Here is a 15,964-nt window from a genome sequence, read left to right on the forward strand (position 1 = left end):
TAAAAATTGACGAGATGTTGACCATGGTCCCTATTATCCTATGGGATCCCAATTGGGTGGGTGGAACCATCCAATTTGGCTTAAAACAGTCAATTTACCCGTTTTCGTATTTGAACCGATTTCGTGAACTCAAGCCTACCACGGACATTTTAGAAATCATATAATGATCATATATGGTTCAAAACGTCGTTATATGACCCTAAGATTTCGTGAACCATCCAATTTGCCTTAAAACGCTTAATTTACCCGTTTTTGTAGTTGCACTAATTTCGTGAGCTCAACTATAACATGAACATTTTTGACAACATGTAACGGTCATATATGGTTCCAAACGTTATTATATGGCCCTAAGATTTATTCCCTAGGATCTCAATACTTTTCGCCACCGAGCCTCGTAACATAAAAAATTCGTTAAAAACCGTGGATAATAGCCTTCAATTTTGGGATTTTTTGACCTTTTTTCGCCAGGAAATAAAATGCCGAGATGCTAAACATGGTCCCTAATACCTTCTGGGAGTCCAATTGGGTGGGTGGAACCATCCAATTTACCTTAAAACGGTCAATTTACCCGTTTTCGTATTTGCACCTATTTCGTGTACTCAAGCCTACCACAGACATGTTACACAATATATAATGGTCATATATGGTTCCAAATGTCATTATATGACCCTAAGTTGTATCCTGAAGAGTTTCAAGACTTCTCGCCACCGAGCCCCATAACATAAAAATTTTCTCAAAAAGCGTTATAATAGCCTTCAATTTTGGAATTTTTTGACCTTTTTAGGCCCGAAAATAAAAATTGCCGAGATGTTAACCATGGTCCTTAATACCATCCGGGAGTCCAATTGGGTGGGTGGAACCATCCAATTTGCTTTAAAACGCTCAATTTACCCGTTTTCGTATTTGCACCGATTTCATGAAATCAAGCCTACCACGGACATTTTTGGCGACATACAATGGTCATATATTGTTCCAAACGTCATTATATGACCCTAAGATGTATCACAAAGGATATTAAGAGTTTTCGCCACCGAGCCCCGTAACATCAAAAATTGCTCAAAAAGCGTGAATTAGCCTTCAATTCTAGAATTTTTTGGCCTTTTTTCGCCCGAAAATAAAAATTGCCGAGATGTTAACCATGGTTCCTTATTCCCTCTGGGAGTCCAATTGGGTGGGTGGAACCATCAAATTTGCCTTAAAACGGTCCATTTATCCGTTTTCGTAATTACACCGATTTCGTGAACTCAAGCCTACCACTGACATTTTAGACAACATATAATGGTCATATATGGTTCCAAACGTCATTATATATATGACCCTAATATGTATCCCCCAGGATATCAAGACTTTTCGCCACCGAGTCCCGTAACATCCAAAATTCCTCAAAAAGCATGGATAATAGCCTTCAATTTTTGGATTTTTTGACATTTTTTCGCCCGGAAATAGAAATTGCGAAAATAGTAACCATGGTCAGTAATACCTTCCGGTAGTCCATTTGGTGGCCGAACTATACAATTTGCCTTAAAACGCTCAATTTACCGGTTTTCGTAATAACACTGATTTCGTGAACTCAAGCTTACCATGGACATTTTTGACAACAAATAATGGTCATATATGGTTCCAAACGTCATTATATGGCCCTAAGATGTATCCCCTAGGATCTCAATACTTTTTTCTCAGCCGAGCCCCATAACATCAAAAATTCCTCAAAAAGCGTAGATAATAGCTTTCAATTTTGGAAGTTTTTTTGACATTTTTTCGTCCGGAAAAAAATTTGCCAAGATGTTAACCATGGTCCCTAATACCCTCCGGGAATCCAATTGGGTGGGTGGCACTATCCAATTTGCCTTAAAACGGTCAATTTACTCGTTTTTTTATTTGTACCGATTTCGTGAACTCAAGCCTACCACGGACATTTTTGACAACATATAATGGTCATACATAGTTCCAAATGTAATTATGTGACCCTAAGATGTATCCCCTGTGATCTCAAGACTTTTCTCCACCGAGCCCCGTAACATCAAAAATTTCTCAAAAAGCGTGGATAATAGCCTTCAATTTTGGTATTTTTGTCCATTTTTCGCCCGGAAAAAAATTGCCGAGATGTAAACCATGGTCCCTAATACCCTCCGGGAGTCCAATTGGGTGGGTGGAACCATCCAATTTGCCTTAAAACAGTCAATTTAACCGTTTTTATACTTGCACCTATTTCGTGAACTCAAGCCTACCACGGAATTTTTAGACAAAATATAATGGTCATATATGGTTCCAAACGACATTATATGACCCTAAGATGTATCACCAAGGATCTCAAGACTTTTCGCCACCAAGTCTCGTAACATAAAAAATTTCTCAAAAAGCCTTGATAATAACCTTCAATTTTGGAACTTTTTTACCTTTTTTCGCCTGCAAGAAAAAATTTCCAAGATGTTAACCATGGTCCCTAATATCCTCTGGGAGTCTAATTGGGTGGGTGGAAGCATCCAATTTGCCTTAAAACGGTCAATTTACCCGTTTTATACTTGCACCAATTTCGTGAACTGAAGCCTACCACGGACATTTTAGATAACATATAATGGTCATATATGTTTCCAAACGTCATTACATGACCCTAAGATGTTTCCCCTAGCTAGGATATCGAGACTTTTTGCCACCAAGCCCTGTAACATAAAAAATTTCTCAAAAAGCATGGATAATAGCCTTCAATTTTGGTATTTTTATACCTTTTTTCGCTTGGAAATAAAATTGCCAAAATGTTAACCATGGTCCCTGATACCCTCCAGTAGTCCAATTGGGTGGGTGGAACCATCTTATATGCCTTAAAACGCTCAATTTACCCATTTTCGTATTTGCACCGATTTCGTGAACTCAAGCCCACCATGGACATTTTTTGACGTCATATAATGGTCATATATGGTTCCAAACGTCATTATATGGCCCTAAGATGTTTCCTCTAGGATCTCAATACTTTTCGCCACCGAGCCCCATAACATCAAAAATTCCTTAAAAAGCGTGGATAATAGCCTTCAATTTTGGAACCTTTTGACCTTTTTTCGCCCGAAAATAAAAATTGCCAAAATGTTAAACATGGTCCCTAATACCCTCCGGTAGTCCAATTTGGTGGGTGGAACCATCCAATTTGCCTTAAAACGCTCAAATTACCCGTTTTCATACTTGCACCGATTTCGTGAACTTAAGCCTACCACGGACATTTTAGACAACATATAATGGTCATATATGGTTCCAAACTTCATTATATGACCCTAAGATGTATCCCCTAGGATATTAAGACTTTTCGCCACCGAGCCCTGTAACATAAAAAATTTCTCAAAAAACGTGGATAATAACCTTCAATTTTGGTATTTTTTGACATTTTTTCAAACGGAAATATAAATTGCCAAAATGTTAACCATGGTCCCTAATATCCTCCGGTAGTCCAATTTGGTGGGTGGAACCATCCAATTTGCCTTAAAACGCTCAATTTACCCGATTTCGTATTTGCACCGATTTCGTGAAATCAAGCCTACCACGGACATTTTTGACAACATATAATGATCATATATGGTTCCGAACGTCATTATATGACCCTAAGATGTATCCCCTAGGATCTCAAGACTTTTTGCCACCGAGCCCCGTAACATCAAAAATTCCTCAAAAAGTGTTGATAAATAACCTTCAATTTTGGAATTTTTTTTACCTTTTTTCGCCCGGAAATAAAAATTGCCGAGATGTAAACCATGTTCCCTAATACTCCCCGGGAGTCCAATTGGGTGGGTGGAACCATCCAATTTGCCTTAAAACGGTCAATTTACCCATTTTCGTAGTTGCACTGATTTCGTGAACTCAAGACTATCACGGACATTTTTGACAACCTATAATGGTCATATATGGTTCCAAACGTCATTATATGACCCTACGATGTATCCCCTGGAATCTCAAGACTTTTCGCCACCGAGCCCCGTAACATCAGAAATTTCTCAAAAAGCGTGGATAATAGCCTTCAATTTTGGTATTTTTTTGAACTTTTTTCGCCCGAAAATAAAAATTGCCGAAATGTTAACCATGGTCTCTAATATCCTCCAGGAGTCCAATTGGGGGATGGAACCATCGCATTTGCCTTAAAACTATCAATTTACCCGTTTTCGTACTTGTACCGATTTTATGAATTCAAGCCTACCACGGACATTTTTGACAACATGTAATGGTCATGTATGGTTCTAAACGTCATGGAAGTCTTATCGTTGCATTGGTTGGTTTTCAGTTTCAGGTCGATACTACCACCGCCATTTTAGTTTCGAATCAATTATTATTTTGAATCTTGGTTGGTTGGTTGATCATTTCAGGTAATAAAAGATGGGCTAGTGTTCATTTATCCATATACAATACACCAATTAGAATATATAGTCAACCATATTTTGCAACTACTACTGTTGTCTCTCTTTATTTTATGAACTACTTGTATAATACAAACAATTTCAATTGTTAAGCTTTGTATTTATATCTAACATCTTTTAATTTCTCTTCTACAATTCTATATTTTTATTTGGTTTACATTCATTTTTCTTATAAAATCTTTTTGAAGTTTCACTATTTTTTTCAAGTTGATAGATATTATATTTAGGATAATATTTGTCGCAGATTAGGATATATTAAATGTATATTTTGTATGTTTATCGTATCTAGGATTCGTAACGTGTTTAGGCCTAGCGTTGTAAACTCTATATATTTGATCAATGGTACACACTCCAGATTGAGGAGTTTTCCCGAAATCTAACATGGTATCACAGCCTAGGTTTTAGATCTCAAATTATTTATTTTTTTTCCAATCCTTTTGGTTTTTACTGTTTTATTGGGACCTTGACCTTCACCTTCCGCATCTTTTCCCCTGTTTTTCCAGATTTCGGCTTCGAAATTTAATTTCCTGATTCTTTGCTCGCTGCTGCATTAAACAACATATGGCGAAGGATGATGACACCCCTCCTCCGCCACCTCCTCCGCCCTCTAATGGGTTCCATTCGGCACTCACTGTCACGAACATCAAGAATGCCATCCCTCTCACTTTAGACTTTGAAAAGGTCCAATATGCAAATTGGGTGGAATTGTTTGAAAATCACATGTGTGCATACAACGTTTTGGATCATATTGATCCCAAAACACCTCGTCCTTCTGATGTCTCGGCTGCCTCGTGGACTCGTTTGGACGCAATCGTAAAACAATGGATTTACGGCACAATTTCTACTGATCTTCTTGAAACAATCTTGGTTCGTAAGTCTACTGCTTTGCAAACTTGGGAACGTCTCAAGGATATCTTCCAAGACAACAAAAGCACGAGAGCGGTCTTTCTTGAAACAAAATTGAACGCAATCCATCTGGATGGTTTCCCCAACGCCACTGCTTACTGTCAGCATCTCAAGAGTATTGCTGACCAACTTGCCAACGTCGATCAGCCCATCTCCGATCAAAAATTGGTACTTCGTATGGTTGCCGGCCTCAACAAAACCGATTATGATACGGTGGCAACGATGATCGCACAGACTGACCCCTTGCCCTCCTTTAATAATGCACGATCACGGCTTCTATTGGAGGAATCTCGCCGGAATAACGACATCTCCACTCCACCGACCTCTTTTGTCGCACAACAACAACAAGGTGCTGCAGATTCGGTGCAACAACAGCAGCAACCCGCTAGTGGCGGCGGGCGTGGCGGCGCTTCAGGCCGCGGTAGAGGCGGTGGCAAGGGCGGCCGTGGTGGCCAAAGTCGTGGAGCACATCAGTCCCAGCCTTCTCAACAAGCTTCTCCGCAACAGACTTCTACTCAAACGTCTGGGCCGATTGGTCAACCTTGGGCCCAAGGACAGCAGCTTGCTTGGCCTCAATGGGCTATTCTGCCAGCTCCTTTTCCTACCATGGGCCAGTATCAGCAGCGGCCCAACTCACAAGGACCACAACAACAAGCATATTACATTGGGCCACCTATGTATGGACCACCTATGTCACCAACGGATTTTGCTAGTGCTTACTCTTCACCGGGGCTTTCTACACCGGATAACGGATGGTATATGGATTCGGGAGCTACCACCCACATGACTCATAATTCCGGTAATCTCCTTCTCTTGTTTAATTTAAGCACAAATAATCATATTTTAGTTGGTAACGGTCATCGCATTCCAATTATTGGTTATGGTCATACTAATCTCCCAAACAAACTTGCTCTTAGAGATGTCCTACTCGCCCCTCAAATTATTAAAAATCTTATTTCAGTTCGTAAATTTACCTTTGATGATTCGGTTTCTATTGAATTTGACCCTAATGGTTTTTCTGTGAAGGACCTTCGAACGGGGAGGGTAGTCACCAGATGCAATAGTTCCGGAGATCTCTATCCCATCACCACCAATGATCCAAGCACTTGTCTTGCCACATCTCTCACCACTGTCGCACCTACTAAATGGCACGACCGCTTAGGACACCCGGGAGCACCTTCTTTAAGCTTTCTTAGGAGTAATAATTTTATTAATTGTAATAAGGAGCTTGACTCTAATTTTTGCAATTCATGTCAATTAGGGAAACATGTTAGACTTCCTTTTTATCATTCGAATAGTAATACTTATTGTGCTTTTGATATTGTTCATGCCAATTTGTGGACATCTCCTATACGTAGTAGCAATGGTCACAAATATTATTTGGTTCTCTTAGATGATTTTACACATTATGTTTGGGCAATTCCTTTAGCTTCTAAATCTCAAGCCTACCAAACTTTTCTTACTTTTCGACAATATGTTTTAACTCAATTTGAAAGACCCATTAAATCCTTTCAAAGTGACCATGGTCGTGAATTCGACAATGACCCGTTTAAACAGTTTTGTCTAGATAATGGTATGGTGTTTAGATTCTCATGCCCTCACACTTCTTCCCAAAATGGCAAAGCCGAACGTATGATTCGGACTATAAACAATGTCAAGCGCACTTTACTATTCCATGCTTCTCTACCCCCCACCCCTTTTGGGCACAAGCTTTGGAGACCGCTACATATTTATTAAATATTTTGCCAACCAAGTCTTTAAAGAACTTGACCCCGGCTCAAGCCCTCTTTCGCACTTACCCATCTTATGATCACCTTCGGGTTTTTGGGTGTCTTTGTTTCCCAAATTTGACCGCCATTACTCCTCACAAGCTAGCTCCAAAATCTACTCCTTGTGCTTTCTTAGGGTACCCTTCTAATCACCGTGGATATAAATGTCTTGATATTTCTACTAATAAAATTATTATCTCTCGACATGTTGTGTTTGATGAGTCTACCTTCCCATACAAAAATTTAGCTCAATTCAAGCTAAAAGACTATGATTTTCTAGGATTTGATGATCAATCTCCCTTGATCACCCATCCATACCTACGAAGCCAACTCACAAACACAAGCCCAATTCCACTAAATCAGCAGGCCCCTAATAATTTCACTCGTGGCCCAACCCAGCAGCACTCCTCTCACGCTGCACCTACAGTGGGCCGCACGCACCACACTCCACTTGTGCAGCCCACTTCCTTTTCTCCTCCAATACAGCCCACACCGCAACACAGTTGCGGCACTTCTTCACCAGCCGCAACTTCCCCGTGTACCCCACTGCCACACCAGCCGAGCAGCCACCCTGTCCCACCTTACTCCCCGCCACCAATGCGTGGCCTACCTCCTTTGCAGCCCACTCGGCCACCACCACCATCTCCTCGTATTACACGTAGCCAACGTGGTATTTTTAAGCCTAACCCGAAATATTGCAACCTCATTGTTCAAAACTCGGGTCCCCCTCACCACAAATCTCCCCTTCCAAAATCATATAAACAAGCTTTAAATGACCAAAATTGGAATGCGGCGATGAATGATGAGTATAGTGCTTTAATTAAAACAGGGACATGGGAATTGGTGCCTAGGCCTGCGGGGGTGAATATTGTTAATTGTATGTGGCTCTTTAAGCATAAATACAAGTCTAATGGTGACCTTGAAAGGCACAAAGCTCGTCTTGTATGTGATGGCAGGTCGCAGGAAATAGGTGTGGATTGCGATGAGACTTTCAGTCCGGTAGTTAAACCGGCCACTATTCGCACTGTTCTTAGTTTAGCTTTGGCTAAAAAGTGGTCGATACATCAATTAGATGTCAAAAATGCCTTTTTACATGGTGATTTGCAGGAAACTGTTTATATGCATCAACCTCCGAGTTTTGTTGATCGGAGGGCTCCCAATCATGTTTGTCGGCTCCGCAAGGCTCTCTATGGTTTGAAACAAGCTCCTAGAGCTTGGTACCAACGCTTTGCGAATTTTCTCATCAAATTGGGTTTTGTCATTACCAAGAGTGACAACTCTCTTTTTACTTTCCGGCAGGGTGATGATATGGCATATTTGCTCTTATATGTTGATGATATTATTTTGACTACCTCATCTGACAGGTTGCGTACAACAATTATTTCTCAGTTGCAAACTGAGTTCCCTATGACTGACTTGGGTCCTTTGAGCTATTTTTTGGGGATTGCGGTGACCCGCAAACCCTCCTTTATGCTACTTTCACAGGAAAAGTATGCACAGGAGATTTTAGAGCGTGCAGGTATGGCCTCTTGTAAACCTGCAACTACTCCAGTTGACACTAAGTCCAAACTTAGTGCAGATGGAGGACCACCTTTTTGGGATCCTACTTTGTATCGCATTTTAGCAGGTGCTCTTCAGTATCTCACATTTACCAGGCCAGATATTTCTTATGCGGTACAACATGTGTGTCTATTTATGCATGATCCCCGAGAACCTCATTATGAGGCTTTGAAACGCATTATGCGTTATGTTCAGGGTACCATTGATCACGGCTTACATTTATATCCTACTGTTTCTCATCGATTGGTTACTTACACTGACGCTGACTGGGGAGGTTGTCCCGATACCCGGCGTTCTACTTCGGGCTATTGTTGTTTCCTTGGGGACAACCTCGTGTCTTGGTCATCTAAGCGTCAACATACTTTGTCTAAATCGAGTGCAGAAGCAGAATATCGAGGCGTCGCAAATGTTGTCTCTGAGGCGTGTTGGCTTCGTAATTTATTACTAGAGTTACATTGTCCTCTACGGCAGGCTACTATAGTTTATTGTGATAATGTCAGTGCTATCTACCTTTCTGGAAACCCGGTACAACACCAACGCACCAAACATGTGGAGATGGATATTCATTTTGTTCGAGAAAAGGTTGTTTGGGGGAAGTACGGGTTCTACATGTTCCAACTAGATATCAGTTTGCGGACATTTTCACTAAAGGCCTACCACGAGAATTATTTCTGGAATTTAGGTCCAGTCTTAGCGTACGACCTCCTCCCGCTACGACTGCGGGGTGTGATAGATATTATATTTAGGATAATATTTGTCGCAGATTAGGATATATTAAATGCATATTTTGTATGTTTATCGTATCTAGGATTCCTAACGTGTTTAGGCCTAGCGTTGTAAACTCTATATATTTGATCAATGGTACACACTCCAGATTGAGGAGTTTTCCCGAAATCTAACACAAGTGATAAACCATACTTGTACAATAATGAATAGAAGAATTAGAATGAGCAGGGGGGCTATGTTTTTGTTTGTGGCACTAACTATTGGGTTTTGTATAGCCATATGTAACTTCTCTACTCTATTGTTGATAAGAAGTCAACCAAGAGTGGTAAGTAGTTACGGGCCGGATCGACGTGTTGAACCGGTTATAAACATGCCCACGGATCCTGATCAGGGCACGGGCCTAAACCGGCTGAAGTTTCATGTGGCGGTAACAGCCACGGATTCACTCTATAGCAAATGGCAGTGCAGGATAATGTACTATTGGTACAAGAGAGTTAAAAATTTGCCCGGGGCCGATATGGGTGGGTTTACCCGGGTTTTGCATTCGGGTCAACCCGATAGTTTGATGGAGGAGATCCCTTCCTTTGTGGTGGATCCTCTTCCTGAGGGTGTTGATCAGGTGAGTACCATTGTGATACATTTATCTTTAAAATAGGATTAAAAAAACTCCAAATAATAATCTCTTCTAATTTTCCTCTTATAATTGAAATAATAAAGCCATTTTATTTGTCTTCCAAAAAAATAAAAACGTCTACTATGAAAAGTGCAACCTTAGTTGGTGGACCCGATTGCATAGTGCTCATGGTGCATCCAATCAAGATAACACCATTTGCTCATTAGTTTTGAGCTATATGAAAATATGTTTTACATTGACATAAAATTCTCTAAAATTGAAAGCTATAATTCGCAATTCAAGATTGGGAAATTTCTCAAAAATTAATAAAGGCTTGTTCTAAATTTGCTAAGTTTTTGTATAGGGATACATTGTGTTAAACAGACCATGGGCTTTTGTTCAATGGTTGGAAAAGGCAACAATTGAGGAAGAGTAAGTGATTTCCTTGCTTAATTCCTTTATGATGAAGTATTTTGTAACAAGCTAAGTAACATTATCAAACAAATTACACAAAAAAATCTTGATGTAGATATATTTTGATGGGTGAACCAGACCATCTATTTGTGAACCCCTTGCCTAACTTGGCACAAGGAAGAAACCCGGCAGCATATCCGTTTTTCTACATCAAACCCGAAGAAAACGAGAAGATCATTCGGAAGTTTTACCCGGTAGGATCCATGTCGAATGTGGATCCTATTGGAAGTTCTCCAGTTATAATAGCAAAGGTACAAGCAAATGAGCAATGAACTTTTGTCCTAGTTACCTCATTTTTTTAAGGTCTAATAATGGTACATTTTTCGATTTGCTAGTCATTGCTAAAAGAAATCGCGCCTACATGGATGAATATATCTTTGCAAATAAAGAGTGATCCAGAGGCGGATAGTACCTTTGATTGGGTGCAAGAAATGTGAGTCAAATTTTACTATGTACTTATGGATTCAGTTGTCACATTACTAATTCAAATAACATTAAAGATGTACGTGATCAACTATATTTGTCTTGAGATTAATGTCGAAATGTGCTTGTTTGAAGGTATGCATATGCCATAGCTTCAGCATTACATGGTGTGAAGCACAATCTTCATGAACATTTCATGGTGCAGGTATAAAAAATATGGCTAGATTTGAGTATATTTTAGCATAATTTGTGTTTTACCAATAATATATACTTGTACATATTTACTTTGATGATAATTAATGTTAATTACTCTGTATTTCAGCCTCCAAGGGACTGGAATATTGGTAGTAGTTACATCATCCATTATACTTATGGTTGTGATTATAACAAAAAGGTACACATTAACCATTGTTTCGACCCAAATTAACACCTTATAAATTGAAGAGCTAAAAACACAAGCCAATACTATTGGCATATACCGCAATTTCATTCTCTAGGAACCAACTGCATGCTAGTACATCCTCAACTATAAACAGAATGAACCATGCTAGAACATCCGGTGCAATTTTCGTTGTAATAATGGTACATCTAGCTATTTCTTTGGTCTGATAATCACAACTATGCAGGGAGAGCTTACTTATGGAAAGATCACTGATTGGCATTTCGACAAGAGATCGTTCAAGAAGGTCCTCCACCCAAGGATCTTACTCTGCCTCCTCCTGGAGCTCCTGAGACTGCGGTAAGCCTCTAATTTAATTAGATGACTTTGTCTTTCAAGTCTAAACAATGCTGCAAATTTACATTAATAGTCATAATCGACATTGTACACTTCATTGAGCATTTTTAAGTTTCTCGAAATCAAATTTGAGTGTTGTGGATGGCTACTCTTGCTGCAGGTAAGATTAATAGAAATGGTGAATGAAGCAGCAGCCGATATACCTGGTTGGGAAAATCTGTAATAACACATTCTCCGGGCATAACATAAATGCACAGAAACTCTTATACAAAGCATAAGACTACTATTGGGATTTTGTTGAGGTGCAAAGTTGCATATGAAGTAGTACTGCAGAAGATGTATGTATGAATAGAGAAGCTAAAACGAGATACAGGTGTGCATAGGTGCATTTTTACAGAAATATGTATGGGTTCTGAAATTTGTGATCAGTATTATTTATATAATCTTAGCACAAAACATGTTTCCCATATTTATAATAATGTTACACTCAAAATTACACCAAAACTACCTGAAACTTTGGTATTACAATTTTCGGTTTAGATGATTTAATCTACCTATACTGATACACACACTATAAAAGGCCTTAAGGGTGTTGTTGAGTGTCAGACTTCAAAGGCCTTGAAGTGAGAGAAGGCCTCATTTTGACAATCTGTTCTTCATGAACTCCCAACTTCTTGGCAAGTCTTGCTGCCTCGAAGAATCGCTTTACTGCATCCTCCATGTACTCCTTCACTTGCTTTACTGTCATCCCTTTAGCTATACTCTCAGGATAACTTGACAGTATGTCGTCTCCTTTCATCACCGCTGCAAGATGCATCAGCTCTTGCTGAAACTCGCTCAGCTGCCTGTTTTCATCTGCCTCCCCCTGCCTCATCCTCACCGGCATTGGCAGTTGCACTATAACCATATACACAAACATAAATGTTTATATGATCAACAAGTTTTCAAGAAATACACGAAGACATACATTATGTTCAACTGGTGTAGTTTAAGAAAAGTTTGAACTAACCAGGACAGTCTGTTCTTGGTTCAGTTCGGGTTTGTACAACGCCCTCAAAGGTGCCAGCCCAAGCATCTCTTTTAGTTAGGAAAGGGCTAGACAGGTTGAAGAGTTTCTTGACAGTAGCTGCAATCGACGAGTGCTCGAACTCTGATGTTGGATATGGTCCTTTAGCCTTATGAACAACTGCAAAATTGTGTCACATATGAACAAGAAGAGCCTTCTGAAACACTTGTACTGTTGTACAATATGAAATTATTTCCCAATAAAATAGGAATAATAAAAAAATCCGACCTGCCGGAATCGAACCAGCGACCTAAGGATGTCTATTTGAACAACTACAGTCCTCCGCTCTACCAACTGAGCTAAGGTCGGATATTAATTTTAAACTCCATATTAACTCAACCATTATATACAAATAATCATCAATTAATTAATGTTTAATTAGTTTTTTTTGGGTGAATAACTATTTATTTTTGTTAGCTAAAATTAATTCATCGAAAAATCGTACAACATCAAAGGCATGTGAATTTGGGAAGTACATAATAAATCGGGACAAAATTTTTTTTTTTCAAAAAAAAAGGTTAACCAAACTACGATTATTGCAAATCGAACATTGTTCGTAACCTCTATAAAGGTAAGTTGTAAAGGGAGTAAACAAGGATGTGGTAGAAGTCAATTTACCTAAGTCTTTGAAAATGTTTATGTACCTTCTAATGTTGGAACTCTTGGATTATTGTACAACTTAGGCCAACAAACCATTCAATTACAACTTTATCTGAAAAATAATAATTATCTGGCCATCTATGTTTTCTAGCAAATTCTATCTTCAACTTTAGTGGGATTTCAATAATATCATTTTGCATTTCTAGCTAATTAAACAAATCTCCAATATCATAAAATTTGACTTTGGACTCCACTTTGCCACAATGAGACCAATAATGCAATTACATAATCCAGCTCTCAACCCATTTTAGTCAAAAGCATTATCTAGAAACTTTCTCTCATCAATTTCTCCAAAGTCAAATAAAAGTTGATTAAATTAAAGACGAGGTTGATTATATACTTACCAGTACCCTTCTCGATCCAAGGTGAAACTGCTATAGTAGGGACCCGAACTCCCAACCTATCAAACTTAAATAAGAAAGGCTCTGGCCCCACAATACCATCGGGGCTAGGTACCCCACTGACCGGGGTAGGGACATGATCGTAAAATCCACCATGCTCGTCGTATGTGATCAAGAGGAGGGTTTCATTCCATTGTGGACTAGCCCTTAGGGTCTCGTACACCTCCTTTACGAACAACTGACCATGGAACACGTCGTGTGATGGGTGATCGTCGTTGGCTGGATTAGCCTTAGTGTCCGTGTAACGTTGTTCCACGACTACATAGCTCGGGAGCTTCCCTTCTTTAGCATGTCTTTTGAAAAACGTACCATAGGGTAAAAATTTTGTGACATACTTGAGTTTTCTTAGATTGCGGTAGAACAATGTGGCAGGAATATTTTGGTAGTAAATTCCAAAGGATTTTCCTTCACTATCCAAGTTCTCGAATATTGTCCTTTGAGGGTACCCTGTGTAACAAATATAATCAAGTATTACTCATTAATCATTATCGTCATGCAATAATTTAATAGCTGCAACACGCACTTCTTTCATTGCACAACGTTTTTACATGTATTAATAATTTTAAGTTATAAACCACATTGTTTTTCCATCAAAATAATGTTTTAATTCTAACAGAAGTTAAAATAGGCCGACTCAAATTTAATAACCGTGGATAAAAGTAATTGTTTCGGAGTAATTGTTTACAAAGTACTAGTGATGAACATGTGGAGCTTAAGTAACTACGAGTAAAAATTTCAATTATTATATGTTGATAATTGTGATAAAAGAAACACATCAACTAAAAAAACAACAGTTAGAAGCCAAAAAAAAAAAACTTCATAGGAGTTACCTTTAGCGAGTAAGGCCGGAATATTACTAGTAGCCCCAGCTGAAGTAGCCGAGTGAATAAAAAGCCGGTTCGGTTGAGTTGATGTCGGAGCCGAAGCAAACCACCGATCGAACACGGCAAATTCTTGAACCAAAGCTTGATAAACCGGAACCATTTCCGGTCTATACCCATTCATAACATGTCTAGCCATTTCCATACTCTTATTAATAGAATACGCTTGCTGAGCAAACCCATTCATTGGGGCCGGTTCAGACCCGGTTTGGTTCGACCCAAATATTTGTTCCCTCATTGCTTGAAATGAGTGACCCGGGTCCGGGTCAACCACATAATGAGCCGTGTCATTGTAATAAATAATGGGAGAACCCGGTTCAGAGAGAGAAACCCGGTTTGACTCGGACCCATTTACGCCGTCGATTTTCGGGTTAAGTTTTTTCATCCAACCCAACATGTGGTCAAAGGACCGGTTTTCCATTACTAAAATAACAACGGTTTTAATAGGTGAACCGTGTGTTAAAAGAATGTGGTTATTTTGAAGGATAATTATTAGGAATAATAGAAATGAATGAATGAAATATGGGATACTATTTTTGTTGTTGTTAAGCTTCATTGTTGCTCAACTTTTTTTTTGGTTAAGTTATGAAAATGGAGAGAGAAAATTGAGTAATATAGGAAAGTTTGGTAGGCAAATATTGGCTTTCTTCTCTAATCATGGTGCATTGGTGCCTTTATTATTTATACACTTTTTTTTGGTGTTTATCTATTTGTCCATTTTCAACTTTTTCTGTGTTGCACTATTAAGCTTAGAATTATGGGTAGTTTTCAATAATCTTCTTCAATACAAGAAAAGTTACTTGTATATTGTATGTACGGGTACTTCGTAGTTGTTTATAACCTTGTTTTTCGAGAAATTTGAAGTTTGATTCCAACCTTTAGTTCAAAAATAGCAATATTTAACTACTATGTCAAAGGGGATGCAAGCCCTACCCGCCCTAACTAAGATCCGACTTAATTTTGGATTAAGTATAAACTAAGTAATCAAAGAAGGAAATTTAATAAAAAATAATAAAAAAAATACTAGAAAAAAAATTGAATGTTGATAGATAATTAAAGTTTTGTTAAGCATAGTGAAGAAGATAGATTAAATAGGGGATCGTTGTGGGTTGTGGGGCATGTGACTAATGCGCAATTGCGGTCGATTGGATAGAGGAAAGGGGGGAAAGGAGACAAAGCAGTAGAGACTAGAGAGGATGTATGTCGTTTTGTCTAGCTTGAGCCTTGTGTTTATGGGGGTCACGTTGTCGTTTTATTTATTACTGTACACTGTTTATTTTCTTGATTTATCTAAATGTCGTATGACTTTTTATTTATGAATCAATCTTCGTCTTAAAACAAAACAAATGATTTAA

General features: G+C 38.9%; 1 protein-coding gene, 1 non-coding gene and 1 pseudogene across 2 annotated transcripts; 1 reads left to right on the top strand and 2 right to left on the bottom strand.

Moving 5' to 3' along the window:
• The first annotated feature begins 9,557 nt into the window (after nt 1-9,557).
• Nucleotides 9,558-11,824, top strand: LOC145606206 (hydroxyproline O-arabinosyltransferase NOD3-like; annotated as a pseudogene).
• A 99-nt stretch (nt 11,825-11,923) lies between these two features.
• LOC145603443 (non-specific phospholipase C2-like) lies at nt 11,924-15,317 on the bottom strand. Its single transcript, XM_081659352.1, has 4 exons — nt 14,559-15,317; nt 13,672-14,175; nt 12,611-12,787; nt 11,924-12,498 (listed from the first exon to the last, which is right to left on the bottom strand). The coding sequence occupies exons 1-4, from the start codon at nt 15,163-15,165 to the stop codon at nt 12,185-12,187; spliced, it is 1,602 nt and encodes a 533-aa protein (XP_081515478.1). The 5' UTR covers nt 15,166-15,317; the 3' UTR covers nt 11,924-12,184.
• On the bottom strand, nt 12,890-12,976 carry TRNAY-GUA (transfer RNA tyrosine (anticodon GUA)). Its single transcript is given in 2 exon segments — nt 12,890-12,925; nt 12,940-12,976. It is a non-coding gene; the product is annotated as a tRNA-Tyr (tRNA).
• Nucleotides 15,318-15,964: the final 647 nt, after the last annotated feature.

This window comes from Chenopodium album, chromosome 22 (assembly GCF_948465745.1).
Source record: "Chenopodium album chromosome 22, dcCheAlbu1.1, whole genome shotgun sequence".
NCBI classification, from domain to species: Eukaryota; Viridiplantae; Streptophyta; class Magnoliopsida; order Caryophyllales; family Amaranthaceae; genus Chenopodium; species Chenopodium album.

Bases quoted from the DNA above. Each gene is read 5' to 3' on its own strand.
- LOC145603443 (XM_081659352.1), bottom strand. From the start codon at position 15,165: ATGAAGCTTAACAACAACAAAAATAGTATCCCATATTTCATTCATTCA. The intron at 14,176-14,558 runs GTAACTCCTATG...TTTGTTACACAG, and splicing joins TCCGGCCTTACTCGCTAAAG to GGTACCCTCAAAGGACAATA. The intron at 12,499-12,610 runs GTTAGTTCAAAC...ATATGGTTATAG, and splicing joins ACCAAGAACAGACTGTCCTG to TGCAACTGCCAATGCCGGTG.